The following is a 26,659-nucleotide window of genomic DNA, read 5'->3' as shown; positions in this document are numbered from 1 at the left end:
ACAAAGAACACAAAGATAGCTGGCCAGGTAGTGAAATCTTTGAGGGATGAATGTCACCCAGGCTGCAGGATGAGCTCTCTAACCTCCTTCAGTTCCACTGGCAGCCCACAGAGGAAGAGGGAACTGCGATCAGCTGGATCTTTAGAACTAACTCTCTCCTTTAAAAGCACCCCCCTTAATTGTGCTAAATTTGCTGTGGCTGCCATGGTAATGGTAGGCAAAAATTGCCCTGCTTGCTGAGCAGAGCTGCCTTCGTACTGTCACCAACAGAGGTCATAGTTCACCATCAGAGCTGGACACTGGGTTATTTATTGGGAATCTGGCATGGGACATTTGTTGGGGAGCAGGAACACTCAAACTATTCCTCTCTCTCGGCCCAATCGCCAGATAACTTGGTCCTTTATTGCCAGGGGATAAATATTTTAGACCACAATACTAACCACAGAAATAGCGCATTGGATGTCAACCACTAGTGGATGCCCTGAGGCTATGAAAGGCGCTATAGAAATGCATGTCTTTTTTTTCCCAATCCACTGATCCCAAGTGTTTAGAAACCTCCATCCACATACATTGTTGTACTTTCCCAGAGCAGGAATAGCATGGGTGAGATACAGAGTGCAGCTCCCCCTACACTGTCCACACTCCCAGGGCAGAGACAGCACAGGTTAGGTACAGAGGAAAGCTCCCGCTCCACTGTGAATATTAATGTATGAGTCATTTGCATTTCAGATACATTTGTCTAATAAAGGCAGCTGTTGCTTTTCTGCAGAACTAATCAAATGCTGCCAAGACTTGCATTGTTCATGCCATGGATGTATCCCACTCCTAGTCCCTGTGTTCAGCGACAGAGGTATACAGTTGTACAGCACAGAAATGGGCCCTTCAGCTCACCACGTCCATGCTGACCTTTATGGCCATCTCTCATAATCTTATACACCTTGATCAGGTCACCCCTCAGCCTCCTTCGCTCCAGGGAAAACAGTCCCAGCCCGTCCAATCTCTCCCTATAACAGAAGTTCTCCAATCCAGGCAACACCCTGGTGAACCTCCTCTGCACTGTCTCCAGCGCATTAGATATTGGGTTACAATCTGGTGTTTTGGACACATTCCCTAAACTCTCTGCCACAGTACGTCATTAGACTCATCACCTGTGGGATGCAGTGTGTGACGAGACTCAACACACACACACACACACACACACACACACACGCACACACACACACTCTCACACACACACACACACACTCTCACTCACACACATGCACACACACGCACGCACACACACACTCTCACACACACACACACACACACTCTCACTCACACACATGCACACACACACACGCACACACACACTCTCTCTCACTCACACACACGCACGCACTGACACGGATTGTTTAGTAGGCCAAGGAGAAAGCGGAGGTGGGGGAGGGGGGAGTGGACAGGAAGATGCGGAAGAGCAGGAGGGAGGATGGGGAGAGAGAGCAGAGGGAGGGAGAGGAGAGAAAGGGAAGGAAAGGGAGGGGAGTGAGGGAGGGAGAGTGCGGGAGCTGGCACTGACAGTACGGGGAGGAGGGGAAGGGGCAGAGGGGTGCAGGGGCAGAGAGAGGGTGCAGCCCTAGGTTAAAGCCTAGCCCAGCAAGGAACAGAGTGAAGGGGAGAAATGGAGAGGAATAACAGTCTCCCCTCCAATAGCAACAGTAAACTCATTTCCAGCTGCTGTTGTAGCGTTGTGTGTGCAGGACAACGTGTAGTGCCTGCAGCTAAACACTGCAGCTCGCAGAAACAGTGGGACTCGGGCATCAACATTTATGTCAACGTTTTGTCAGGGGTTTACTGAGGGAAAAATCTAATCACAAACAGATTGCAGTGGAAATATTTATGGCCTTTCACTTCACTGACAGATTTTAAGACAAAGTCTACAGGAGCAAATGACAGATGGATCGAGGGAACGTGGGAGAGAGGAAGGAATCTGGGAGGGAGGAACATGGGAGAGCGTGGGTGAGGGAGGTTCCGAGGGTGTGGGTGTGGGAGCAAGGGGGGGGGGGGGAGGATTTGAGCAAGGCAGTGGATAATGGATGGTGTGAGGAGGGGAGGGTGTTGAGGGAGGGATGGAGTGAAGGAGGGAATGAGGAAGTGAAGGAGGGAAGGAGTTAGGGACTGTCAGGGGAGAGGAAGTGAGTGTGACTGCAAATGCCTCTATCACGTCTCCTCCTGTTCGAGGGAGAACAATCCCTGCTCCCACAGCCTGCCCCTTCCCCAGGCTCATTCCAGTCAATCCTCAATGTGCTCTCTCCGAAACCCTCACACTTCTCTAAAATAAAAACAGAAAATCCTGGGAATGTTCAGCGGGGTTGGCCTCATCTGTGGGAAGGGGAAACAGAGTCAATGTTTCACATTGAAGACCTTTTGTCAGAACTTCAAGTTGAAGACACGCCATTCCGATCTCCTGTCAAGCCCAACACCCCATCCTGTTCTCCTCAAATATCCAACACCTCTTCCCAATCTCCCCCCCACCCAGAGAGGCTCACCCACACCCAATTACCCCATCCCTTACCAGTTGGTGACCTCAGCCCAGTCCTCTGAGGGATATGGATAAAGAGCGGACGGACATGTTCCCACACTGTTGGAGAGAACCTTCCTTGGCCTGAGCTGCAGCCTGCGATAATCCAAAAGGAAGAAGCTTCAACTCACCTCCTGTGTCAGTTCATCTCAGCTGAGGTTTGTCGAAATTTCTTCTCCCAGAGGGTGATAGATCTCTGGAATATTCAGCCCCAGAGGGTTGTGGAGTCTGGATTATTAGAAGTATTTAAAGACTGAACATAGAACAGTACAGCACCAGAACTCTTCCCTCACCACCATCCATGGCCACAAGCAGCCCTTCCAGGTGAGGCAGTCACTCACACACACCTCCTCTGGCCTTGTTTATTGCATCTGGTGCTCCCATTGTGGCCTCCTCTACATCGGTGGGACTGGACATAAACTGGGCGACCGCTTTGCTGAGCACCTGTGCTCTGTCTGCCGTGGCCAAACACAAACTAGAGGAGCAGCCCCTCATATTCCCCCTGGGCAGTGGACACCCCGGCGGTGTGAACATTGAATTCTCCAGGTAACCTGCTCCCCCTCTGTCCCTTTTCTCTCTCCTGATCCACCCAGTTCCTCCTACACCCCCCCCCCCATCACCTTCCCCCTCCTCCCCCACACATCTGCCCGTCACCCACACACCCCTCCCCCTGGCTCCCCTCCCCCCACTGTTCCCATCTGCCCCCCCACCTCCCTCACTTGATTCCTTGCCCCACCTTCCTCCCCTATCAGATTCCATCAGCCTCAGCCCTCTGTTGCCTCCAGCTCTCACCTCCCAGCCTCTGTCATTGTTTCCCTCCCCCATCTACCCACCAACCCCCCCCCCCCCCTCACCTGGATCCACCTATCACCTGCCAGCTCTTGCTCCACCCCTTCCCCTCACCTCTTTATACCGGCCATCTCCCCTCTGTTTCAGTCCAGATGAAAGATCTCAACCCGAAACATGGCCTGTCCATTTCCCTCCACAGATGCTGCCTGACCCGCTGAGCTCCTCCAGCAGATTGTGTGTTGCTCCAGATTCCAGCATCTGCAGTTTCTGGTGTCCCCAGTGCGTTGTACGCTCTCTCCATTACGTTGGGGAGCACTGGATGGAGTGGCCTCCTGCCTCTGTTAGTTCTGTTGGGGTTTGCAGTGGTTTCACCAGAGAATTTCACCCTTTTCCCTCAGCTTCAGAATCGGCCAAAGTTTATCCCCACAATAACCTCTGTATACGCAGTGAAACATTGCAAGGGGCTTCACGGGACCGACATCAAGACTCATGGATGTCATCTGACGCTGAGGCTCAGCTGGTTGAAATGGAAGAGAGGTTTAGGGAAGAGTAGGTCACTTGGCCCTTCAAGCCTGCTCTGCCATTCATCGCTTATCCTCTGTCTCAATACTCTCCCCATAACCCTTGATTCCTCAGGGATAGAATTCCGAGGCTTAGATCTTGAGTGCTGAAGGTCTGGCACCAACGGTGAGTGAATTAATTTGAGCTGCAGGGAAAGTCAGAGGTATAAAAAGATCCCAGAGTCTGGGAGAGAAAGTTGGATAGGGGCAGCAAGGGGGGAATCAAACATAAAGCCTTGCCGGGTGAGCAAACACCACAGAGACGTGGCGTGGGTTACGGTGCAATGCAGGAGTTTTGGATGAGTTGGACACAGATCATGGAGGCCTACAGCGCAGAAACAGGCCCTTTGGCCCACCACATCTGTGCTGACCATCAACCACCCATTTACACCGATCCTACACCAATCCCATTTAATTCTCCCCACATTCCCATCAACTCCACCCAAGATTCTACAACTGCTGGCAATTTACAGTGGCCAATTAGTCTACCTATCCGCATGTGGGAGGAAACCTGGGGAGACCCAGGGAGAACGTGCAAACTCCACGCAGACAGCACTGGAGATGACACAGTGGCTCTACCAGCTGCACCAAACACAGAGTGAACATTTGGCCCATCGAAGGTTTACTTTCTGTCAGTTTAGTCACACTCATCAGAGGCTGGAGATACCTCGATCCTCCTCTGGGTCTGACTACACTGACACAAGCCAGAAAACTCCCTGCTCTTCATGGTGAGAGGGGCTTGAATAAGCTTGAAAGAACACAGAGAAAATTTACATGGATGTTGCCGGGATTTGAGGACCTGAGTTATAGGGAAAGGTTGAATAGGTTAGGACTTTATTCCCTGGAGCGCAGGAGAATGAGGGGAGATCTTATGGAGACAGACAAAATTATGAGGGGTATAGATAGGGTGAATGCATGCAGGCTTTTCCCCTCAGGTTGGGTGAGTCTAGAACTAGACGACAGAGGTTTAGGGGTGAAAGGTGAAATATTTAAGGGGAATCTGAGGGGGAGCTTCTTCACTCAGAGGGTGGTGTGAGTGTGGAACGAGCTGCCAGCGGAAGTGGTGGATGCGGGTTCAATTGTAACACTTAAGAGAGGTTTGGATAGGTACATGGACAGGAGGGGTTTGGAGGGATATGGTCCGGGTGCAGGTCGGCATGGACGAGATGGGCTGAAGGGCCTGTTTCTGTGCTGTAGCACTCGATGACTCTATGACATCAAAGAGCAGCTCTGCACTGATCATGCTTCAATGAGGGAATGCCATCTTAATCCCTCAGCTAACATTACACAAAAATCACCCAGAAACGAGTCATCGGACTCTTTGACGGAATTCTTTCTGCACCAGAATCAATGAGGAATAAATGAGGTGCCCTGCCCCAGGTACGGTACCAATAAACCTCCATCAACCTTGGGGTAACTCTTCATTTTCATCCATTGTGTTCCTCTGCCAACCAACTCCCTCTGTAAGGTTTTTAAAATCTTGTAAATAGTAAAACTTACGTTGATATTCTCTTTTGTTAGTCTTAGTGCTTTGGTAATGCACAGATTACTCTCCTCATCTGCCTGGTCACTCTGGGTTCTGTTGCAAATACCACTGGCAGAACCTGTGTCTGCCACCAGATCTCTCTCTCTCTTGCCCATTATTCAACATCAATGGGTAATAACCTTCATCACATGACATCCAGCTCCAATACAACAAAGGCCATTAACCACCTATGTGACAAAGCCTGAGGCAATAGCCTGAGTGAAATAGGTAAAAGAATCTCTTTTATGATCCTTTAGGGGTGAAGAAGAGAAAGGTCCCTTGAAATGCTTTGGAAATATATCCTGTGATGGGTGGAACCTCCTGGTTGCTGGGAGGGAGATTCAGGCCGTTAACAACATGTTAGTGACCTGGGGGTGAGCAGCTGAAAGGCCAATAAACGAACGAAACCTGGCAAATGAGGAATCTTGAGTTAAGATGGTGTGTTGGTCCTGAGGGGGTCTGAAATCAAATTGTCAGTAGGCTACGGCCCCGAAACCACTCATTCTGAATCCCTTGGTCCTGTGGCTGCTCAAAAGTCCACCAATCACAGCCTTGGATTTCGTCAAGGACGGAGCTTCCTCAGCCCCCGGGTCAGTGTTTACTCACTGCAGTCCCCATGAGGCCAGGTCCCCACTGCTAAACCCTCCAGGCCGAGGAAAGAGCACCTCAACATCTCCCCTGTCAGTATCAGGAGCTGGTGGCTCACTGGGTGACGGAGGGAGGAGTGGTGTGGGTTCCCGAAATAGGGAGTGGTGTTAGGTGGTGGGGGGAAGGTTCCTGAGATGGGGAGTGATGTGTGTGTGGGGAGTAGTGTGTGTGGGGGTGGATGTGTGGGGTGAGTCTGTGGGGTGGGGTGTGTGGGGGTGGTGTGTGTGGCGGTGGTGTGTGTGGGGGTGGGTGTGGGATGTGTGGGGGTGGGGGTGGGGTGTGTGTGAGGTGGGGGTGGGGTGTGTGGGGTGGGTGTGGGGTGTGTTGGGGTGGGTGTGTGGGGGTGAGGTGGGGGTGTGGGATGGGGTGTGTGGGGTGTGTTGGGGTGGGTGTGTGGGGGTGAGGTGGGGGTGTGGGATGGGGTGTGTGGGGGGTGGGTGTGTGGGGTGTGAACAGGGTACACCAGCCAACCTCAGTCAATGGGCAGCACAGCACAGTGTACTCACAAGGACTTGGTCAACAGCCCCAGCCCCCCCTGCACAGGGTGGGCACCCAGCTCCGTACACTGTCGGTGGGAGGGGTCTCGAACAGCAGGTGTCAGTTGGACAGGGTGTTGGTGAGGTCGCCCCCGGAGTACTGTGCACAGGTTTGGTCCCCTGAACCAAGACAGGATATGGCAGCATTGGAGGCAGCCCAAGGGTGATTCTCCAGGCTCATTCCTGGAACGAGAGGGTCGTGCTGTCAAGAAGGGTTGAACAGTTTGGGTCTGTATTTAGAAGAATGAGGGGAGACCTTATCCAAATGTATAAGGTCCTAAGGGAACTCAACAGGGCAGATGTTGAGATGGTTTTAGCAGTGGGAGAGTTATGGACAGGAACACATAGCTACAAAAGGGACCGGCTATTAAAGCTGAGGTGTGTAGAAATCTCTTCTCTCAGAAGGCAGTGAGTCCTGGAATTCTCTGCCCCAGAGGGTGGGGAGGGCAGATTGCTGGATAGATTTAAGATGGAGATATTTGAAAGATCAAGGATTTGAGGGTTATGGGGAACTGGTACAGAAGAGGCCTGGTGCAGATCAGCCATGAACATATTGAATGGCGGGACAGACTTGAGGGGCCGAGTGGCCTCCTCCTGCTTGTGTTCCTGTTTCACTGACTAAATTATGGAATCAGCCACTGTGACTTTATCCTCCCTCTCCACGAAGCTCTCTGATCATCCCTGGACGTCACATTTACAGTGGTGAAAATGGGAGATCCCTGCAGCAACAGGACCACCACCTCTGCACCCTCTGGCTCCTTCTGCAGAATAAGTCGTTCCCAGGAGCCCAGGAATGGTGCTAACTGGGAATGTGGACATCAGCATAAAACCAACCCCACCCAATGATGTGTCCTTGACAACGCCGTTCCCAGAACAACAGACGAGATCGTATTAAACAAGCATCGAAATTTAATGATCATTGATGCATCATCCCAGACACCACAAGTGCTGCAGATCAGTTACTATTTTTAATAAATAACATACCGAAAAGGCTCCACAGTGCAGGGCACCATTTAAGGGAATTCTTCTGAACCACTTGCACCGTTGTGTAAGCTTCAAGCAGTGTGGGCTGACTGGCTGTGGGAGATTCCTTCTGTTGTGAGCAGCTTCTCACTTCAGTTTCTTCCTTCCTCTCTTGACCAAGACTGACCCAGACCAGACTGACCCAGGACAGACTGACCCAGACTAGACTGATCCAGGACAGACTGACCCAGACCAGACTGAATAGTGACCCAGAGCAGACTGACCCAGACCAGACTGATCCAGACCAGAACTGGACCAGACTGACCCAGAATACAGTGACCCAGGACAGACTGACCCAGACTAGATCCAGACCAGATTGACCCAAGGTCCTGGTAACGATCCCTGGGCTCACTCTTCACCCTCTAGTCCTCGGTGTCATTTGGACATTTGGCCTCAGCTGAGTCCAGATGTGACCTCTCCTAACATCTGCACATTGGTATTGACAGCAGGAATCCCCCACCCCCCAGCCTGGTCTCTCACCTCCAGTGACTGCTACCCCCCTCTCTCTTCAACCTAAGTGTCTGCACCAGACAGTGTCCCACCTGAGTGCTCACCTCAGTGTTGAGCAGCCTGACCCAGAGCTGGGTCTCTCCCACTTGTAACTACACAACGGTCACCATCGTTGTTCACCAGGCCACAGGGATTAAGGTCAACGCCATGGACATCATGTCACCACCTCTCCAGGAGAGATTTTCTTTGTTATTGCCCAACCCTTGCTGCCCAGTAACCACTGGATTCAAGTGCTTGCTGGGGTGGACAACCATGTGTGAGTCGGGGATGATGTCTATCCCCAGAGCAGCGAAGGATGGCAGATTCCGTACCCCACAGCTCACAGGATGAGGGTTCAACACAAATCCAACCACATCACTGTTACCGAGACCAGCAGATTGAAATCCGGGCTTGGTGGGATCGGGAAGCCCAACTGTGTACTTCAGTTCGCCTGTTCTTGGGATCTCTCCCACACTCACAAAACTGAACCACATTCCCAACCTGTCCCATCACAGGATTTCACCCAGAGGAGTGTCTTTGGCTGATGCTCGTTGCGTTCCAGTGTTGTCTGAGAGCTGATCGAGATCTTTAATATAATGAGGGTTCACCGGGGGAGAGACAGCGACTTCCTCTTGTGTGAGACCAGAATTAAGGGCCATTAGTCTGGGATGGCCTATCCAATCAGAGACTTGCTTCCCCAGGTAGTGACGGGAATTTAGAACGTGGTTGGGATGCACAGCAGTAATGGTTTCAAAGAGAAGCTGGATAAACCCACAGGGCTGCAGCTGACCGAGCCGCTGCCTCACAGCTCCAGAGACCTGGGTTCAACACTGACCTGTCTGCGTGGAGTGTGTACATTCTCCCTGTGACTGCGTGGGTTTACTCCAGGTGTCCTGGATTCCTTGCCCATCCCAAGGACGTGTGGGTTGGTAGGTTAGTTAACTTTCCCCTTACTCTAGGTAAATGTCAGGGGAGTTAATGGGCAATGAGACACACAGCTACAGGGAAGGAAGGGGAAACGGGACTGATGGGATTGCTCTGCTCTGGGTTAGCACAGGCTAGATGGGCTGAATGGCTTGTTTCTACATTGCAGTAAGGGATGAATGGAAGGGTGTGGGAGGATGCAGGAACCATGTGGGCCGAATAGCCTGTTTCTAAGCTGTAAATACTTTGTAAACGTCTATTGCTCTGCAAGGAATGTCTTTGTTGGAATGGAACATGTAAACAGGTACTATAAATGTATAAGGACAAGTTTTAAAACCCACCAGGGTTGGGAACTGTAAAAAAATTACTGCTGGTGATATTGGCATATAAAAGACATCACTTTGTCCCCCATTTTAAGTACTTGCCTCCAGTAAATTACTACAGGCCTCATTAACTTCCACCGTCAGATGCAATGTCTACCCTTTTCAAAGCTCTTTAGCTGAATTTATTCTGCACTGTTTCCCTAGCCACCACTTAACACCGGTTTCTCAGGAAAGCAGCTCCTGTCTTGTCCAGTATTCCAGAATCTTTCACATCTTTTCTTCGATTAAATGTCAGGAGCAAGTTGTCATTACCTTTTCCATGATTGGTGCTTGGCACAGATCAGTTGTTAGGGAGCGGTCGAACGTTGGATATCACTGCAGCTTCCATTTGTGTTCTTCAAGGTGAGAGATGTTAATGTGGGAGAAAACTCCACAGATTCACACAGCTATCGATCACGGCCTCAGCTCAGGGACAGCTCAGGTTAGAGACAGAGTAAGGCTCCCTCTACATTGTCTCATCACACAGCCCCAGGACAGGGACAGCATAGGTTAGATACAGAGTTAAGCTCCCTCTACACTGTACCATCACACACTCCCAGGGCAGAGACAGCACAGATTAAATACAGAATAAATCTCTCTCTATTCTGTCCCATCACACACTTCCAGGGCAGAGACAGCAGGTGTTAGATACAGAGTAAAATTCCCTCTACAAAGACCCATCACACACTCCCACTCACAGGAACAGCACAGGTTAGATAAGGAGTAAAGCTCCGTCTACAATGTCCCATCACACACTCCCAGGGCAAAGACAGCAGGGCTTAAACACAGAGTAAAGCTCCCTCTACACTGTCCACCAAGTTGCTTGCTTTGTACCAAACCTTCACCTCTGAATGCACCAGCATTTCAGTTCTCAATTCCCATCTGATTATCCTTCAGACAAACTGCTAAGTTAGGACTAAATTGGGGGTTGTTTAGTGCCCTTACACCTTGGAGATCTCCCAGGCTCAATAAAGCCCCTAGAAAAGAACAGGAAAAACTCTGCATAAATAGTCATCAAGTAAGGATTTCAACAGCAGTCCAGACTTCCGAGAAGTTGCAACACAGATAGTTTCTGTAAGTCCTTAATATGGCGGCCAAACTGGGACTTCCAGTCAGCACCATGCATTGGGTTTGCAGTGAGCGGTGTGCTCTCGGATGGGTGTGATTGGTGTTAGGGTAACAGCAGCTCTGTGGGATCAACGTCTGACACCAGCCCTCCAGTTCTTCTTGTCACTGGCTGAAGGTCAAAGATCAGAGGGCTGCCTCTGCGTGAGTGAGCGAGTGTGTGCGTGCCTACAAGATAAAATTCTGTGCCTGCGGAACTTGCGTCCATCGCTATAGTGTTCTGATAGCCACGGGGTACAGGAGGGACATGTGTTCAGCTCCTTTAATGGGCAGCTTGCGACTGCTGTAGTAGTGGATTACTTCTGGCACACTGTCAAATGGTGGACTGTTCAGGCCCAGGATGTATTTGCTCTCTTTGGTCCGGGTGAGTTTCATGTGCATGAATCCCTGGTTACTCCTGCAGACAAGAGATGTAAAGCACACAGTTAGAACTGGAAAATCACCAGTTACAATGCAGAAAGAGGCAATCCAGCCCATCAAACCTGCACCAGCTCTCAGAAGGAGCCATGACCTTGGAATGAAATGCTGGTGTCAGTAATGGTGACCACAGAACAAGCAGGTTGTAGCACTGATGTACACGGTGGAGTGAGTATCATTCAGGAAAGGAAGCACATAACACTGTAACACCGGGGTACAGGTCTGTCATTGTTGAACAATGGGGTACATGACCGGTGGGGACGGGTCTGTCGCTGTATATAACACCGGGGTACGGTACTGGGGGGGATGGGTCTGTCACTGTATAACACTGGAGTACGGTACCGATGGGGATGGGTCTGTCGCTGTATAACACCGGGGTACAATACCGGTGGGGACGGGTCGGTCACTGTATAACACCGGGGGGTACAGTACCGGTGGGGATGGGTCTGTCGCTGTTTGATATGGAATGTGAATTACCACATTAATAACACCTAAAACACTCATGAAACAAGTATAAAGGAGGCTGTCAGTCTGATGAGAAATTATGATCAATCCTGATGCATGTTTGGACCCTGGGAGTCCTGTGTGACACTGAGCCCTGTATGACGCTGAGCCCTGTGTGATGCTGAGTCCTCGACGCTGCTGATCTGCATGTGTTGCGAGCTGATTGTAACAGTCCTGAGGTGAAATGCAAGGATGGACCCACTGCATGATCCACTGGCCTGCCCAAGCTCCAGGCAAGCAATACTCACTCCGGAACAAGGCAGCCAGCAAGTTATCAGGGTCAACAGGGGGACTCCTAACGATGGGCTGTACCAGGTAAGCTCAGAGCCAGCGAGGTGTGAGACTTGCCTGGAGACAGCCCCAGTTACCAGTGAGCAAGGGCCCGGGTCAAAGACCACGTCACACTTATCCTTTCTATGCAGTGAGTGGAACGGAGTAAGTTGCCCTCAGAAATGGAACGAAGGTTCGGCTGCTGCTTTTGATCACGGGACAGAGGTTCAGGAAGTGCCTGGCCTGGATTTACTGCACAAAATCAGAGCTGTTGAGTGTCACAGCAGTGGAAGAGCCTGCTGTGTGTCAGTGAAGGTCACGGCCTGAGACTCCTGCACACCAACCCACCGGCATCAGGATGACCCTCTCTGAGCTGCAATCATCAGTCACAAGAACCCTGCTGCTAATTGGTCGAAACAGCCACTGGTCAGAGATCAACATGATGACTCCTGTCCTTGAATAGGAGGTTAAGAGATTGGAACAAGAGTAGGCCTTTTGGCTCTTCAAACCACTTCTGGCACTCAATCAGTTCATGACTCATCCTGTGCTTCGATCCAATGTCCAGCATTCCCAATTCCCTCATTGTCCAGTTTGGAGCTATGAATGGATTCAATTGCAAAACTCTGTGAGAGAACTGGCTTCCAATTAGTCACAACCCCCTTGAGTGAGGGAATTTCTCCTCCCCTCCACCTTAAAGACCTGACACCTTACTCTGATGCTCGGATCCACCTCCAGTCTGAGGATCCACACCCTGAGGAAGCAGCCCCTTAGCATCCATTCTGCCAATGCCTCTCAGAGGCTTGTACGTCTCAAACTGATCACCTCTGGCTTTTCTAACACCAGTGTGTAAAAATGTGAGATCTTCCACTTTGGAAGGAAAAATAAGTGGTGAGAGGTTGAAAGGTGTTGGGTGTCCAGAGCGACCTTGTGCACGAATCATTGAAGGTTAATGTGCAGGTACAGCAAGTGGCAGGAAGCTAAATTGTTCACTGGCCTTTAGTACAAGAGGGTGTGAGGACAAGAGGGAAGAGGTCTCACTGCAACTTATGTAGGGGCACAGGTGAGACTGAACTGGAATACTGTGGACAGATCCAGTCTCCCTGTCGAAGGACGGATATATTTGCAAGGCCGCAGATGCTGGAACCTGGAGCAACACACAATCTGCTGGAGGAACTCAGTGGGTTGAGCAGCATCTGTGGGGGGAGAAGCATTGTCGACATTTCGAGTTGAGACCCTCTCCCGAGTGGAGATAGCCAGTACAAAGTGGAGAGGGGTAGTGGTGAGACAGAGGTGAGTGGTGGACTGGTGGTGGGGGGGGGAGGGGTTGGATGATGGGCAGATTGAGCCAGGTAGGGGAAGAGGAGGGGCAGGGGTGGAGTTGGGAGACAGAGGCAGGTGGATGTTATACTTGCAGCAGAAGAAATGTGGGAAAGATTTACCAGATCGATTCCTGCAGTAGAGGGATAGAGTCATACAGCAGGGAAACAAGCCCTTCGGCCCACTCTGTCCATACTGACCCATCGACACCAATCCCATTTACCTGGTATGTCGCCTTCTATGTCTTGGTGATTCAAGTCATCCAAGTTTAGTCTTACTATTTTACCACCAGAGCACAACGAGAATTAAAGCTCGTGCACACAAACGTTGTGAATAAGAGCATTCTGTTCGTAGACCAAATGATGACGCTCACTGATGGATTATTAACTAATCACCCATGCAACTGGGCACATCGGGATGACCATTTGGTCCATATCCCTCTATTCCCTTCCTATCCATCTCCCTGTCCAAATGTCCTTTAAACGTCATAATTGTACCCATGTCTATCTGTCTGGATGGCAAGCAAAACAAAGCTTTCCACTGTGTCTCAGTACACGTGACAGTAATAAATCAATCACGTGCTCTGGCAGCTCGTTCCACATCCCCACCACCCTCTGTGTGAAAAACCTGCCCCTCAGATCTCCTTTAAGTTTCTCCCTCTCATCTTAAACCTGTGCCCTCTAGTTCTGGACTCGCCTACCCTTGGGAGAAGACTGTGACCATCTACCCTATCAATGCCCCTCATGATCTTATAAACCCCTCTAAGGTCACCCCTCAGCCTCCTGCACTTCAGTGAGAACAATCCCACTCGATCCAATCTCTCCTTGTAACTAAATACCCCTAGTCCAGCAGAGCAGCTTTAGAAAGTTCTCAGTTTAAGGACAGCTTGTTTCCTTTCCTTTCACACAGGCTCTGAAGTGCTTGTGGCCTGAATTCTTCAGACAGCGCAGTGCATTGTCCGGCTCCTTCTATCTCCACATCCAGAATCAATCGCTTCCTTCCTCGGGAAGTGGCTGGCTGGAGAGGGACAACCGACCGCTCTTCAACTAACAGGCGACGGCTGGCATTTCCCTGACCCACCGATGACTCACTAACCCAGGGTGAAACACTGAATGTGGAGGCTGCAGCTTCTGGCAGGAGGTTTGGGGGATGAGTTGGGAGTGGGAGGCAGTGCTGTGAGTCACATTCCGGGGATCGGCCACCTCGCCGGCAGTGGGTTTTTGAAATCCTGGAGCAACAAGCAAACTGCCCGAGGAACTCAGTGGGTCAGGCAGTATCTGTGGGGGGAGATGGACAGTCGACGTTTCAGGTTGAGACCCCTCAGCTGCACTGAAAGATAAGAGGGGAAATAGCCAGAGGTGAGGGGAAGGGCTGGCAGGTGATAGGTGGATCCAGGTGAGGTTGGGGGGTGATAGGCAGATGAAGGAGGGGAGAGCTGAAATCTGAAAACCCATAACCTCACTGCTTGAAGTCCCCCCTCAGCTGTGCATCGCTCGGCAGCCCCCCCCCCCCAAAACTTGCAGGCACCCCCAGCTCCCACCCTCCACCTCCACTACTGGTTCTACCCAGCTTTTGGGCGACACACTCCCTGGGAGATGATTGAGGGTGTGGAGAGTGGGGGTGTTGTACCAGGGATCCACTCCCACAAGGACAGGACAAGGTCTGGAGGGAGGATTATCGGCCAAGACTGCTGCTCCTCAGGTTCCACCTGATGAAGAAGGCTGGTCCTCGGTCAGAAGCTCAACCAGAGATGGCTCCTCTGGCAACACAGCAGACCGTCAGCCTCCCACTCCTGCCCCCTCCAGACTGCTCCCTGGGCTTGCTGCTGGGGAAAGAATGTGGGGGGGGGGGTGGGAACGCTGTCTTTTTCCTGATGGTGCTGCTACATTCTCAGACTCTTCATTTCCCCCTCTCTCAGTTATTCCATTATTGCCATTTGAACATTTCGTTCTGCACTACCTCAGTTTGCACCATTTATACTTTGCCCCATTCTGTTGTTTTGCACTTGTCGCTGTATTTATTGCTGTATTTATCATTACCATGTATACCGTTTACTCTGTGAGCTTCACGTGAGCAAGGAATTTCATTGCACCCTGGTGTATATGACAATAAAATAGACTAACTAACTAGCTAAACTAACCCACATCTCATTCAGGGAGTGTGATCAAGGAGCCAGTGCATAGACAATTTAATCTCCCCCAACACCTCCAACAGCGTGCAGGTTTCACTAAAGTCCCATATCAGTAAGATTGAGATGGGTGCATTGTTTAGGCTGTGCGTAGCTGTATACTAAATGCCATAACTCTCCTCATTATGGATTAGGATTTGTCAATTGGCATGCAGGCCTTGCAAGGAGCAGTTAGTGGTGCATAATTAATGTGTGAAAGTAAAATTCAGTTTGATTTAAGGTTCACGTTTTAGTTATGACTCCACATTGCAGCCCTGCTCTCTGAAAGACCCTCTCCAATTAGTCGCACTACTTGACTTTCCTACAGCCTTGTATTTCTTGTTCTTTTCAAATACTTATCTAATTCCCTTTGAAAACTGCTGTTTAATTGGTTTCTATCTTCCAGCTCGTGGATTTTAAATTGTAATAACACCATGTGATTTTTTAAAAATCATTTTCCTCTCCCTGCTTTATAATGTAATAGGCTGTGTTGATCTTCTGGAAAAGGCAGATTTATGTGGTAATTCTCATGGAATGTGGAGATGAGAAGGAAGGTCCACTTCAGATCAGCATGAGCCACGGACTTGGGTGATCTCAGCAGAGTGGCGCAGCGGGTAGAGCCGTCACCTCACAGCTCCGGCAACCCGGGTTCGATCCTGACCTCTGGTGTTGTCTGTGTGGAGTTTGCACGTTCTCCCTGTGACTGCGTGGGTTTCCCACGGGTGCTCTGGGTCCGTCCCACGTCCCAAAGACATGTAGGTTGGTGGGTTAATTGGCACTATAGATTGCCTCTGGAGTGTAGGTGAGTGGTAGAATGTGGGGGGAGTTGATGTCAACACTGGGGGAGGATCAGCTGCAGAGCTACAGTGGAACTAGATGTGGGGGAGTGGGATGGGATAGCTCTGCTGGGATCTGGCATCGGTCTGATGGGCCAAATGGCCTCCTTCTGTGTCATAATAACTAAGTTAAGTATCCTACATCTGGAAATACTCCTTGGGTATGAGGACCAATGAGTTGCAGCTAGCAAAGTGCATTCTTAGAGAGTTGTACAGCATGGAAACAGGCCCTTTGGCCCGTCAAGTTTGTGCTACCCATCAACCACCCATTTACACCACTCCCATTTTATTCTCCCTACATTCCCATCAACTCCCAGATTCTACCCTCACCCACACACTAGGGGGGCAATTTACAGCGGCCGATTAACCTACCAACCCGCACATCTTTGGGATGTGGGAGGAAATGGGAGCACCTGTGGGAGCACCTGGGGGAGCCCCACACAGTTGCAGGGAGAACGTGCAAACTCCACACAGACAGCACTGGAAGTCGGGATCAACCCAGATCTCTGGAGCTGTGAGACAGTGGCTCTACCCTCTGTGGCACAGTGCTGCCCCTACCCTGTACCCCAGTTGTCATTCAAGTCATTGGAACTGAACATTGGACAGGGAGACTAACAGTGGCCGATGCACTCTACAGTGTGACTGAAGGATAACTTCTGCTTCTGAGAACCAGCCAGTTTTAGAATAAAGGAAGATTAACAGAGATATGCTTCACTGGAAGTTAACATTAAGTGTAGTTACACTGTGATGTAATTCAGATATTGTCACTGCCTACTCCAGAACCCTCCACGGAGATACCCAGGTAAGGCAAGGAGTTTCTATCCCGCTGTTATACAGCTACTGAACAGTCCCCTAGTACGACAAGATGGACTCTTGACCTCACAATCTACCTCGTTATGACCTTGCACCTTATTGTCTGCCTGCACTGCACTTTCTCTATAATTGTAACACTTTAATCTGCATTCTGTTATTGCTTTTCCCTTGTACTACCTCGATGCACTGATGTGATGAAATGATCTGTAAGGATGGCATGAAAAACAAAGTTTTTCATTGTACCTCGGTACATGTGACAATAATAAACCAATTACCAATCAGTGCTAATGGGATCTTTGTGTGCACACCTGAGGAGGAGACGGGGTCTCAGTTTAATGTCTCATCTAATCATCGGCACCTCCATCAGGGTGACAGTCCCTCAGCGCTACACTGGTGACGCGGACTGGAGTGTTGCATTGTAGTCTGGGATTGCGTTGCCCACTGAGTCACATGACCTGACCCTGCAGGCCGGATCACCGGGGGTATCTAAAGAGGAGAAGGTAAATGTTGAAAGGTTGGGGAACTGGCACAGAAGAGGAGACGAGGCCTGGGGCAGATCGGCCATGATCGTATTGAATGGTGGGGCCGAGTGGCCTCCTCCTGCTCCTTGTGACAAGACTGCCGCAAAATGCAAATGAGAAGTGAAACCTGCAGGACCTTTAGAACTCAGGGAGTCAAACAGCACCAAGGCAGGCCCTTCGGCCCATCGAGTCTGTGCGGACCATCAGGTACCAATCTACACCATGCCTACACTAATCCCATTTTACTCTCACCACCCTCCCATCAATTACCCCAGACACTCCCAGTCACTTATAAAGCTGGGCAGGATGTCTCTCGGCGAGGGTGCAACCTTCCTGTGTTGCTCAGAAGAGACGTGAGGGCTTAAGTTTTTTACTGAGAGAGTGGTGGATGCCTGGAATGCGTTGCCTGATAGGGTGGTGGAGGCAAGTTCATTGGGGGCTTTTAAGAAGGGCTTGGATGGGCACATGAATGAGAGGAAAATGGATATGGGCATTCTGTAGGTAGGAGGGATTAGCTATGTCGGCACAACATTGTGGGCCGAAGGGCTTGTTCTGTGCTTTACTGTTCTAGGTTCTATGTAGTATGAGGCTGCCCAGTCCTGTTCACTCAGGCTTCAGTGTGAGTGGGGGCTGCCCTTGGGGCAGGTTGTGTCCTGGGAGGGTAGCCACAGACAGAGGGGACCCTGCGTAAACTGTTTTACTTGCAGGGCCTGGAGACGCTTTGCAGTTTGCAGTGGATGAGGAAATGTTTGTCAGCTGGGTCAGATCTCTCTGAATAAACAGAGTCTCTGACTTGCAGACTACCCCCAGGAGGCATTCATGACATTTAGGTAGCCAAGTAGGAGGTCCCAAAGAGGAAAGTGCTCAGTAAGTCAGGTCACTACTTACTGTGTGCACATGTACAGTAAGTGTTTGTGTGCATTCCTGAGGGAGGGTCACACTGTAGGGGGGCAGTACTGGGGGAGGGTCATACTGGGAGAGGCAGTACTGAGTGAAGGTCACACTGTGGTAGGGGCAGTACTGTGGGAGGGGTGGTACTGAGGGAGGGTCACACTGTGAGGGGGTGGTACTGAGGGAGTGTCACTGTGGGAGGGGCAGTGTTGAGGGAGCGCCACCTTTCTGATTGAGACTCCCTTGAGGTGGTGTCAAGGCCCCCGTCTGCAGTGGAACCACCAGCTTGCCCTGAGTGTCCTGGTGAACATTCCACGCCCACCGTCACTGGGGAAGGCACCCTGAATAATTGCTTGTAAATCCCCAATGCTGCTCTGTGGATCTTGCTAACTTCACCCTCGTCCCAGAAAAGCTGACAGCATATTCCACAGTCACCGGCTTCCAAAGTAATCCACAGCCAGTGAGTTGCTCTCAGCCACATCTCAGAGACGGAAGGATGTGTTGCTCGAGGATTTTGTGAGATCTCCTCTGTAATTGGTTCTTCTCTTTTGCCTTGCAGGCAAGGCCCCCTGCTCCCACAGAGCTGACCTGCTGTTTGCCTCATTCTCCCTTATTCCATTAACGAAACCTTTTGTTTTGGCAAAGGTCACTGAATTTCTATGGTTACACTAGGTGACTTGTTTTTATCCATTCTGAACACGCTTCACAGAAAGCCTTCGGGATCTGTAATGTGGGTCTTATTTTGGATCTGGTTATTATCCTCTAATTGACTGTATTTTATATCTGAAAGCTTTTTGCTGTAGGATTAAATCTAATTTTTTTTTAAAGCAAAGAATAGTCTAAGAGATTTCCAGACCTTGAGAAAGGCTGGGTTTCAAGTGGCAACTGAAATAGAGGAAACTGATTTACACACACACACACACAAACCTACACACACACACACACACACACCCACACACACACACACAGATATAGAGACATAGATACATATAAACGTGAAAATACATAGACCTCATTCCCCCCACACACACAGATACAGACACACATACATGAAGATATATACCATAGACCTGCACGTACACACGCACACACACACACACACATCCACACACACACACACACACACACACACACACACACACACACTGAAAGACAGGCAGAGTCCAGTATCTCTGTATTTTTCTTTAGCAAGTGGCTTTAGTCGTCACTTCTAAAAGGGTAACTGGTGATTAGTTTATTATTGTCACATGTACTGAGGTACAGTGGAAAACCTTGTTTTGCATGCCGCCCCCACAGAGGAAAAGATTGCAGGAATGTAGGGAAGGGCCGGGAATGGGACCGCCAGGATTGCTCTTGTAAGGAGCTATTGCAGGCTCGATGGGCCAAATGGCCTCCCGCTGTGCTGCTGCGAACCGGGGAGGTTGCAGTGAGGAGGAGCTTGCAGTGGGTTACACTGGGAGTGAGGAAGGGAGTTTGAGAAGAAGGACAAGAAATTTAAAATCAAGAGGTTGCTGGAGAGAGAGCTGGCAGAGACCGAGAGAACACACATCCATTGCAGAATAATCAGATACAGCCCACAGATGGATTCCTTTTGGAGGAAGCTAACTGACTGGTGCATCAAGGGACACAGGTGTGGTTAGGGAACAGTCACTTAAGAGTGTGAGTTTATTAGAGGAAATATCCTAACAGAGCAAGAAGCCCCTGGACTTAATTAAGACTCTAACCAAGTGGGGAGCTCGTGCAGAGCTCAGGAGACAAGCTGGCTACGAGCTTTCCTCAGGCTCTGCATCTATTTTTCATGAGGCTTTAAGCTGAAGCACTTACAAGATGCAACTGCTGTCATTATCCTGTAAAGTAGCAGGGATATCGTGCGCGGGACCAGAGGCAGTCAGCGTGTCTCCGACCCGCGCACTGAGTGCGAGACCAACCCTCCCCACGGATGAGCGGATCAGCCCCGAATGTGGGGATCGTCCAAGGGTTGACGCACAATGCCGCGAAACACCCCCCAATGCCCCTGGCGAAGATACAGAGCAGAGGTAGGGCCTGATCAGAGGAGAAGCAGCCAGAACACCCCAGGGTTTAAGCAGCATGTTAGTTTTTTTCATATTTCCTTATAAAATAGAAGGAATCCATTCAGACCTTTGGGTCGATGCTGGATTTTGTTCCCATTCCCCCACTTACTTCTCTGTAACCTTTTCTCTCTTCCTCCCCGCCCCCGGCCCCCCCCCCCCCCCCCCCCCCCCCCCCCCCCCCCCCCCCCCCCCCCCCCCACACTCACCTGCTCACTAATGAGGGGTGAAGACAGTTAATGCGAGCAGGCTCTTTCCACCTGGATTAGCAGCGATGAGTACGAGAGGACACGGCTTTTAGGGTGAAAGGGGAAACGTTTTAGAGGGAACATTAGGGGATCTTCTTCACTCAGAGAGTGGTGGGAGTGTGGAACAAGCTGCCATCTGATATGGTAAATGCGGGCTCACTCTTGTTTTAAGAATAAATTGGGTAGATACATGGACGGGAGAGGTCTGGAGGGTTATGGACAGGGTGCAAGTCAAAGAGACTAGCGGAATAAAGTTTTGGCACAGACTAGAAGGGCTGAATGGTCTGTTTTCTGTGCTGTAGTGTTCTATGGATCTATGGTAATCTGATGGGAAAAGACTGCCACTTTGTGGATGTGCACAGAACTGCTCCCATTAGCCCATTGGTCTCACCCTATCAGAGGTATTCCCCTTGTCCTACCCATCTTCCTCTGCTAATGAAAAACTACTTGTTTTACTTTCTTTTGCAGTTCTAACAAAAGCGTCCCAGACCAGGAGCGTTAACTGATTCTGTTTCCACAGGGGTGACCCGACCTGCTGAGTGCTTCCGGTATTTTCTGTTTTTATCTCAGATTTCCAGCATCTGCAGGTCTTTGATTTTCACTTTCGGGACTGACCCTGGTCACACTGAGTCAAGCTCAGAAATTAGCCTACTCACACAAAGGGATTCACCCAGGGTGTCCCTCCTTGTCGTTCTCCACACAGTGCTGCCTACCTCACAGCTCCAGCAACCTGGGTTCGAATCCTGACCTTGGATACTGTCTGTGTGGAGTTTGCACGTTCTCCCTATGACCACGTGGGTTTCCCCTGGGTGCTCTGGTTTTCTCCCACATCTCAAAAAAATGGAGGCTGGTTAATTTGCTGCAGTAAAATGCCCTAGTTTTTAGGTGAATGGTAGAGAAAGAGAGTAGGGTATAGAGAAATAAGTGGGTGAATGGGATTGTGTGCCAGCATCAGCCCAGAGAGCTGTATCGTGTCCTATTTCATAAGGAAATATGAGAAAAAACCCTGGACTGCTCTGGCTGCTCTTCTGACCGGCTCTCCAGTGTGTGTGTGTGTGTGTGTGTGTGTGTGTGTGTCTGTGTGTGTGTGTGTGTGTGTGTGTGTGTGTGTGTTTGTGTTTTGTGTGTCTGTCTGTGTGAGTGTATGTGTGAGTGTACGTCTGAGTGTGTGAGTGTTTTGTGTGTGTGTGTGTGTGTGTGTGTATGTGTCTGCGTATTTTGTGTGTGTCTGTGTGTAGTTTGTGTGTCTGAGTGTGCAAGTGTGTGTCTGTGTGTATGTCTGTGTGTGTCTGTCTATGTGCGTGTGTGTGTCTGTGTATGTATATCTGTCTATGTGCATGTGTGTGTATGTGTGTGTATGTGTCCGTCTGTGTGTGTGTGTGTGTGTGTGTGTGTGTGTGTGTACGTGTTAACACTCCAAAGTGCCCCCAGACCTCTCAGTGTAGAGGTGAGACCACATTCCCCTCTGCCCCACCTTTCACAATTGCGGTATCGCCAAGTTCTTCACAGCCTCTGAAGCCCTTTTAAACATGCTAACTGCTGTAACGTAGGAAATGCAGCAGGCAATTTGAACACAGCAAGATCCCGGAAACTGCAAGATGGTAATGACCAGATATGGGTCATCCCTGGGTAATGAACAGGTTCTGTTTTTACAGACATCCATACGTCAGAAAATACACGTAAAGCCACGGTCACTGTATCTCCACAGTGTTGGAATGAACGGCACCAAAGGCACATAAGACTCGTGAGAAAGAACAATCATTCAAAGTGTTGAGAGAGAGGAAACTATAGTTCTGCTGTTTGTTGGAACAAATGTGTGTATGTACGTCGGACTTTCAAACTTAATAGTGGCACAGGAGCTTGCCTGTATGTACGGGATGTCCATAATTCAGGTGTTCTTACCCCAGAGAGGGCCTGTGTGATGTTTCCTGAGGGCTAAGTTTTATTTCAAGACAACTGCAGAAAAATGGAGACACAAGAGACTGCAGATGCTGGAATCAGGAGCAACACACAGTCTGCTGGAGGAACTCAGCGGGTCGAGCAGCATCTGTGGGGGGGAAGGAATTGTCGACGTTTCAGGTCGAAACCCTGCATCAGGATCTCCCGGAGAAGTCCCCTGTCCTTTTACAAAATAGCGGGCAGAAGTTCTTTCATGTCCAGCTGAGAGACGGACAGGCAGCTCAGCTCAAAGGCTCCTCTGGCGGAGAACACCACAGACAGGGCGGCACGTTCTCGGCCCTCTGTGCTCGTCTTTGCAGTGGGACACTGCTGACCTGGACAGGATGGAGAACCATCCACTCCTGATGTATCTGGGCATAAATGCAAGGTTATAAATAAATCCAGTCCTGATGAAGGGTCTCGGCCCGAAATGTCAACCTCCATGGATGCTGCCTGACCTGCTGAGTTCCTGCAGCACTTTGTGTGTGTTGCACCAGATTCCAGCATCTGCAGAATCTCTTGTGTCTCCATAAAGGCAAGGCTGTTGTTGCACTTTGCCTTTCTTTCCCGCACTCCCATTAGTTTCTCTCTGAAGAAATTCGATCTGTATTCCTTGGAGTTTAGAACGATGAAGGATGATCTTACTGGAATGTATAAGATCCTGAGGAGGGGGGGTCGTGACAGGGGAGGCGTTGAGATGGTTCCACTGGTGGGAGAGTTTCGAATGAGAGAACATGGTTACAAGATAAGGGGCAGTCATTTAAAACAGAGTTGTTTAAGAATTCCTTCTCGCAGAGGGTGGTGAGTTTCTGGAACTCTCCACCCCGGAAGGCGTTGGGAGGCTGGATCATTTTAAGGGCACTTAACGAGGAGGAAAATACATTTTTTGCAAGATGGGGGAGCTGAGGGCTCTGGGGAACTGGCACAGGGGAGGGGTTGAGGCTTGGGGCAGATCCGTCATGGGACAGACTTGAGGGTCCAAGTGGCCACCCCCTGCTCCAGTTATTTATGTTTTTATTCTGAATCCAGCTAATTTTGTGATTTCTGAGTTTTAAAGGAAAATCTACTGAAAATCCCAGACTCCACTCAGGCTTTGCAATATTTATCATCTCCAAGAGCAAATACGTAAGCTAATGGAATAAAATATTCCCATTAATAAGGTCATTAATCATAAACCAGCATTTTGATAAAGTGAATCACCTGAGTCTCAGCGTAAAATGCATAAGCCCGGCACTTCTAAACCCTGCAACTTCACATGAATTTTCTCGCCTCTTTCCTTGAACCTGCTCTTTCGCGCAGGGCAAGAGGAACCTGTCCCTCCTCACCTCTCTGTTACACCCCAGGGGAATGAGCAAACTGTAGAGGGATGACACAGAGCAAGGGAGAGAGAGAGAGAAATAGACAGACAGGGATGGGGATAGAGAGAGAGAATATGAGAGAGGGAGAGAGAGAGAATAAGAGAGAGAGAGTGAGCGAGAGAATATGAGAGAGCGAGAGAGAGACAGACAGAGAGAGACAGAAACAGAGAGAGAGACAGAGAGAGAGCAAGCATGGGTGCAACAGAGAGGAGATGGGGGATGGACAGAGACAGAGAGAGAAAGAAAGACAAATAGGGTGAGAAATGAACAAACTGCTGGAGGAACTCAGTGGGTCAGGCAGTGTCTGTGGGGGAAATGGACAGTCAACGCTTTGGGTCGAGACCCTTCACCTGGATCTCTGTTATCTGGAATGTTGCCTGGCCAGTTCTCTGGTGTAAACAAATAGAGAGAGGTGAATGTTTGATGGACAAAGTGGGAGAGGGGGAGCGAGGGAGAGGGAGAGAGACAGAGAGAGAGAGAATGAAGAGAGCACGGCAGACAGGGAGATTGGGGAAGGATCAAGACAGAGGGACAAAGAAAGAAAGAGGGAGTCAAGCAAAATAGAGAAGAAAGAAAAAAAGATGAGTAAGAGACAGACACAGGGGCAGGGGAAAATGGAGAGGTAAAAAAGGAGAGGGAAACAAGACAAAAGAAGGGGAAGGGAGGCTAAGTAGACCAACACTTTTCCCTTTGAAAATCTGGAATTCTGAGGGATGTACAGGCAGAGACTGGAGACTCCAGGACAGGGTCAACATCTCACGATAAGGGGTTCACCATTTCGCACAGAGACAGGAAGATAATTTTTTACACAGAGGGGTGTGAACTTTTGCAGTTCTCTCCCCCACAGAGCTGTGAAGGCTCGAGGACTGAGCACACCCGCAGGTGAGATCAGTGGACCTTTGAACACCGAGGCAATGGACAGGTTGTGGTGGTTGAGTACGAAGGTGGGGTTGGAGCCAGGATCTCACTGAAAGTTGCAGCAGGCTCAACAAGCTGAATGGGCCCCCTCTCCTGTCCCCTCAAATCCCTGCACTTGTTCTTCCCAGGGATCCAAGTGTTGCCTTCCGGCTCACAAGCCAACATCTTTCAAACGCTTCTGGGATGGCAGGGTTACCATATGAGAACAGATTAAACAAGTTGACCCATACACTCTTTTGAGTTCAAGAGAATGAGAGGTGACCTTGTTGAAAAGTACAAAATTCTTCTGGGGCTGCACAGGGTCGATGTTGGGGTAATATTTAGGTTTGGTGCCCAGGACCATAGAACATGGAAGATAGAACACCGCAGCACAGGAACAGGCCCTTCAGCCCACCATATCTGTGCTGAACACGATGCCAAATTAAACTACATCTCTTCTACCTGTACATGATCCATGTTCCTCCACTCCCTGCTACCTAACAGCCTCTTAAATGCTCCTATTGTATCTGCCTTCACCACCTCCCCTGGCAGCCCATTCCAGGCACCCACCACTCTGTGTAAAATAAATTTGCCCCGCACATCTCCTTTAAACTTTCCCCCCTCTCGCCTTAAATGCATGATCTCTAGTATCTAACATTTCTACCCTGGGAAGAGGATTCTGACTGTCTACCCCATGTATGCCTCGCATTATCTTATAAACTTATATCAGATCTCCCTTCAGCCTCTGACGCTGCAGTGAAGACAACCCAAGTGTGTCCAAACTCTCCTTATAGCTCATACCCTCTAATCCAGGCAGCATCCTGGTGAGCCTCTTCTGCACCCTTTCTAAAGCCTCCACGTCCTTCCTGTAATGGGGCGACCAGAACTGCACACAATGCTTCAAGTGGAGCCTAACCAAAGTTTTACATAGCTGCAACATGACTTCCTGACTCTTCTACTCAATGCCCCGACCGATGAAGGCAAGTGTGCCGTACGCCTTGGGTACCACCCTATCTACTTGCGTGGCCACTTTCAGTGAGCTATGGACCCCAAATCCCTCGGCACATCGATGTTGCTAAGAGTCCTGCCATTAACAATACACCTTCCTCTTACGTTTGACCTCTCGAAGTGCGAGACCTCACACTTGCTCAGACACACCTGGGATGACAGCCTGAAAACAAAAAGGCTGAGATAAGACAAAAATTCCCAGGGGTGGACAATCCTTGGAATACTCTTCCCAAGACAGAGAGTGAAAGATTAACTAATATTAAGGGATTGAGGGATATGGGGAGAGGCAGGTTATGTGCTTTACAAATGAAAGGGGCAGCACGTATGAGGGCCCTCCTGTTTCTGCCTCTGATGTTCAACTTGAACCACTTGGCCACTGCTTTTCGATTTAGTCCAACCAACACTTTGTCTCTTCCTTCCTGCACCACAGGTGTTGCTTCCCTTCCCTTGGGCTTCTCAGCCAGGAGGGACTTCAGCTCAGCAATGTAAAGCTGCACACTTTCTAATCAGCGTCGTGTCAGGACATGATTTTTATACTTGTAGCAATTTTTTTGCAGAACAATAAGCACAAAACACTTGCAGAAATGAAAAGGCTCCATCCTGGAGAATTAGTGATGCAGAAGCAGTCTTTTGAAAAGAAGTCATTACAGGCAATAAACAGAATTAATTTCAGGTAATCTCCTCCGAGTACTTGGCAGCAATCCAGCATTGCACAGAGTTGCAGTGGAGGTTCGAAATCTCATGGTTATCCATGTCTCAGTGGGTAACATGCACACCCCAGTGACAGCAAGCCACAAGCTCCAGAGACATGGCATAAAAATCTCCCGAGGGAAGAGCCCTGACCCGAAACGTTGACCACCCGCT

The 26,659-nt window shown here is 49.9% G+C and overlaps 1 protein-coding gene across 2 annotated transcripts in view; it reads right to left on the bottom strand.

The window, feature by feature from the left end:
* Nucleotides 1–7,513: 7,513 nt before the first annotated feature.
* The window catches only part of LOC127585338 (SH2 domain-containing adapter protein F-like), a 180,106-nt gene continuing 160,960 nt past the window's right edge, over nt 7,514–26,659 (bottom strand). For both annotated transcript variants that reach the window (XM_052042723.1, XM_052042724.1), the window contains one exon: nt 7,514–10,938. In XM_052042723.1, the coding sequence (XP_051898683.1) occupies nt 10,752–10,938 (187 nt within the window). In that variant the 3' untranslated portion in view covers nt 7,514–10,751. The remainder of the gene's footprint in view (nt 10,939–26,659) is intronic.

Source organism: Pristis pectinata, chromosome 32 (assembly GCF_009764475.1).
Source record: "Pristis pectinata isolate sPriPec2 chromosome 32, sPriPec2.1.pri, whole genome shotgun sequence".
Classification (NCBI taxonomy): domain Eukaryota; kingdom Metazoa; phylum Chordata; class Chondrichthyes; order Rhinopristiformes; family Pristidae; genus Pristis; species Pristis pectinata.
Note: the sequence above shows the minus strand (reverse complement) of the source record. Positions and strands in the feature narration are given on the sequence as shown.